Source organism: Ricinus communis, chromosome 5 (assembly GCF_019578655.1).
Source record: "Ricinus communis isolate WT05 ecotype wild-type chromosome 5, ASM1957865v1, whole genome shotgun sequence".
Taxonomy (NCBI): domain Eukaryota; kingdom Viridiplantae; phylum Streptophyta; class Magnoliopsida; order Malpighiales; family Euphorbiaceae; genus Ricinus; species Ricinus communis.
Genome location: NC_063260.1, coordinates 12,948,563 through 12,952,369, shown reverse-complemented (window position 1 = coordinate 12,952,369; position 3,807 = coordinate 12,948,563). Strand labels below are relative to the sequence as shown.

At 37.3% G+C, this 3,807-nt stretch overlaps 1 protein-coding gene across 1 annotated transcript; it reads right to left on the bottom strand.

The window, feature by feature from the left end:
- Positions 1-1,859: 1,859 nt before the first annotated feature.
- LOC8278552 (dof zinc finger protein DOF1.4) lies at positions 1,860-3,807 on the bottom strand. Its single transcript, XM_002518977.4, has one exon. It carries the CDS (start codon positions 3,285-3,287, stop codon positions 2,364-2,366), a length of 924 nt encoding a protein of 307 aa, XP_002519023.1. The 5' UTR covers positions 3,288-3,807; the 3' UTR covers positions 1,860-2,363.

Sequence of the window (3,807 nt, the reverse complement as noted above, 5' to 3'; positions counted from 1 at the left end):
ACATCTTCATTGAGAACTTCATGTTCTCCAATTACTAAAGTTCGACCCGGCTGCGTCCCTCCTTCCCCTTTTTTAGCTCTCTTGGCTTGATTCAAATCTCTAGTACACTTCTTAGTTTGATCAGGAGGCTTTAAGGAGTTGAATAAGGCAACATAATTATTATGGTCTTAATTAGGCATAAGGTCCACATAATTCTGATGGGCCAGTCCATTTGGAAAGGGATTATCATTTGTGTTCACGTGCTACATCAAAGGACCAAAAGCATTAGACAATTTAAAGATTCCCTCATTACTTGTACTTGCTCCAGGAATGATACATGTTGGCTTGATACCTTAATCCTTCCTCTTATGCATGGGAGCGACATTATTATCTTTAGCTACACCTTTCCCTTATTCATGTTTTCATAATTCTTAGGGTTTTCCATGTGCATAGTCTGTTGACTTCCCTCAATAGGCACCATTTCCTCCTCATTTTGCTCCAAGGATAGCGCCTCAAATCTGGATCTATATCCTTTTGACTTATTTCCTTATTTAACATCATCATTATATCCTTCGGTACATGACGTTAACGACGGGTTGCATGGATCTAAGGGTCGTACATAAGTGGAGTTTGCTCGTAAACACTGTTGCCAACACTTTGTTCAACATTTCGAAAATTCATAGTATTCTGATCAACATTTTCCTTCTCTTACTACGGCTTGTGAGGGCAAGCAATCTGACTATGTCCTACCTAACCACATGTAAAGAAAATCTTAGGCAGTCCTTCATATTCAACATGTTGGTTAAAACCATCAAGATGAATCTTAGTGACTAACGGGTTAACAAGATTCAACTTAACTGCCACCCTCGTGAACTTCCCTCGATTGGCCAGTTGTGTATTCATATCAACCTTGACCGTAGTTCTAACCACCTTATCAATGGCTTGTAAGATATTTTCGTGATAATATTTTACCGGCATCCTAAGGAATCGAACCCATGCTACAACTGTTTTCATGGCTGCAGATGATGCCCTAAACTCTAGAGTCTATTGTTGTATTATGAGATAGTTTCCCATTATAGTCCAAAGGCCTCCCAACATAGCCCTAGCCATATCCTTCTTCTTGGCAAGCTGAAGTAATAAGAATCCATCATTCAGGTTAATAACCTCATACCAATCTTCTATTTTCCATAAGGATTTAATTATGTTATTCAACATAGTATAGCTCATTTGTTTTTTCAGAAGTTTCACCATAACTAAGTTCTCTCAAGGAATGCGTTTCTCGATCTATTAGAGAGCATGATCGAAGGTCCCGTTGGTTCCATTGTCACCGAGATATCTCCCTCATGTACCCCAACATCAAAACTAGGGCAGAGAGAGTGTTCATCCTTTTGATCGAACAGTTTTTCCTTATATGATTCTATTCCATTATCTGCCATAACAGTATCTTCTTCTTCAAGGAGCATCTCTTCCACCATTGTGTCAGCTTCTATATTACCATTCTCGTTTCTAAATTTCAATTTTGTTGTAGACTTTTCAAGGTTAATGTCTTAAAAGAAAATTTCAGTGTCTTTCTTCATTCATCTTATTTATTTGTATTTATTCTTCTCTCTTTTTTTTTAATTTAGTGAATTTCAAGAAACTTACAATTTTCATATTAAGTACATAGATGAGCATTCAAAATTAGCTAAGCAAGTATATATATATATATATATATATTAGTAATTAATTAGATCATCAATCAAGAAGATAAACTCAAGATCAAGATTCTAAAATGTGGAAGGAATTAATTATTGCAAAAAGAAAACTACTTTACAGCAAGAGAATGGTGTCAGGAACTAGCAAAAGAGAATGATTCTGAACAAGTGGTGAGCAAACAAATCTTCTCAGGAAATATAATTATTATTATTATGTCCAGATATCCAAAAATATACAAATCCACAAGAATCTTCCATCACATCGTGTTAGCCCAGCTGCCTAGCTGGATCAGACCCCATCTACTCTCCCCTACATCACAAACTCAAGCATCCAAATCTTTAAGGAACATCAACCCTAATGTCTAATGTTAATACACTCACAATTTTTGTAATACCAGTAGAATCGAAACAAGATCATTCAGAAATTGACACTTCATATATTAAATTAATTAGCCTGAAGCTGAAACTAAAAAAGGACAGCTTCAATTAGACTATACGTACTAGAATAGTTACACTATACGTATATTAGAAAATGGCCTGACAAACAGAAAGCACATGAATTGTGCACTTAAATTACAAATGAGGCTAGACTCCATGAAACCACCAACTTAGATAAAAAAAAAAAATTGAACAAAAAGAGAAGGATCTATACACACTTCTGATGGTTAATTGAAAGTTGAAACCACGCAATCATGGTTTGAGCTCAGGATCATCCCATGGCAAGTTAAGATCAGAACCGGAGACAAGGTTATCTATGTCATCCCAATTCCAATAACTTGTGATGTCCATTCCACGGCTTGCATTTGGCACTTGCCATAGCTGATGATGAGTGATACAGCTGCTTGCTGTAGGCATGACAGTGGTTATGACTGAATCGTCCATTGTTTCTCCAGTACTATAGTTATAAACATTCGAGGCTTGAAAGGAATTAGAAATCGAAGATGGGTTTGTATCAAAAGAGCTCGAGTTTAAGTAAGGAAAGTTTAACTCTTGATTTTGAGGAAGAGACAAAGTTGTACCCAAAAAAATACCATTGTTGCCAGTGTTGAAACTTTTGCTAACAAAGTTACTGCAGCTGATAGAATTCTGTTGCAACACTGAAGATGGTTGGCTAATCAATGATTGACGCATAATTTCCGATGTACTCTTCTGATCACCAAGTCCAAGAGGAAGGTTTTGCTTTTGTTTCTGAGCTTGAATTACCATTTGCGGATTTACCGTGTTAAGGATTTTCCCACTGATATTACTTGTACTAGTTGTGCAAGTGGTGGTGGTCGCGGCGGTTTTAGCAGTGGTTTTTGACGTTTTCAGTCGCTTGTTTTTGCGGCCACCGCCTACAGGAACATTGCGGAGAGTGCCACCTTTCGTCCAGTGTCTCTTGCAAGACTTGCAAAAATGCCTAGGCTGTGATTTGTTGTAGTTGTTATAATAACAAAACTTGGTGTTTATTGAGTCACACCTTGGACACTTCAAAGGCTCTGATTGCTGCTGGTTTTGTTGCTGTTGCCGTCTTCCAGTAGCAGGTTTTGGCAGCTCCAAGGTCTGCGCCTGCTGCAAGAGGGTCTTACTCCAATCTAACCCGTCACTAGAGACCTGCTTAGAACTCAAACCCATTTCTTGGGACACTAAAACAATCAACCAGGGATGATAATATATGACCAAATCAAGAAACCAAAAGAAAAACAAAAGATGAAATGAAAGATCTAGCCTTTGGATCGAGGAGCAAGAAGAGAGATGGAAACGAAAAACAACAAGAGGATGAAATTGTTTTTAAGGTTCAAGAAAATTGGAGATATGATGATGATATTGGTGTCAGATGCAAGGAAATGGCTAGGAAGATGATGAGAAGTGAGCATGTCTTTATGAGTCTCTTATCTTTAAATCTTGCCTCCCTACCTATATACCTATGTGCACTCTGTAATAAAACAATGATGATTATAAGAATTTAAAGAAGACGAAGATTACTCAAACAGAACACTATATATATTGTGGTCCAATGGAGCTTTGATTGATTTTTATGTAGTTTTGGTAACTGCATAATAGTACCATTTCCTCTGTCCCTCTCCCTCTCCTCACACAGTTTTATAGAGAATGAAAGAGATAGACAGACGACAAGGGACAGTTTTAAGAAAAT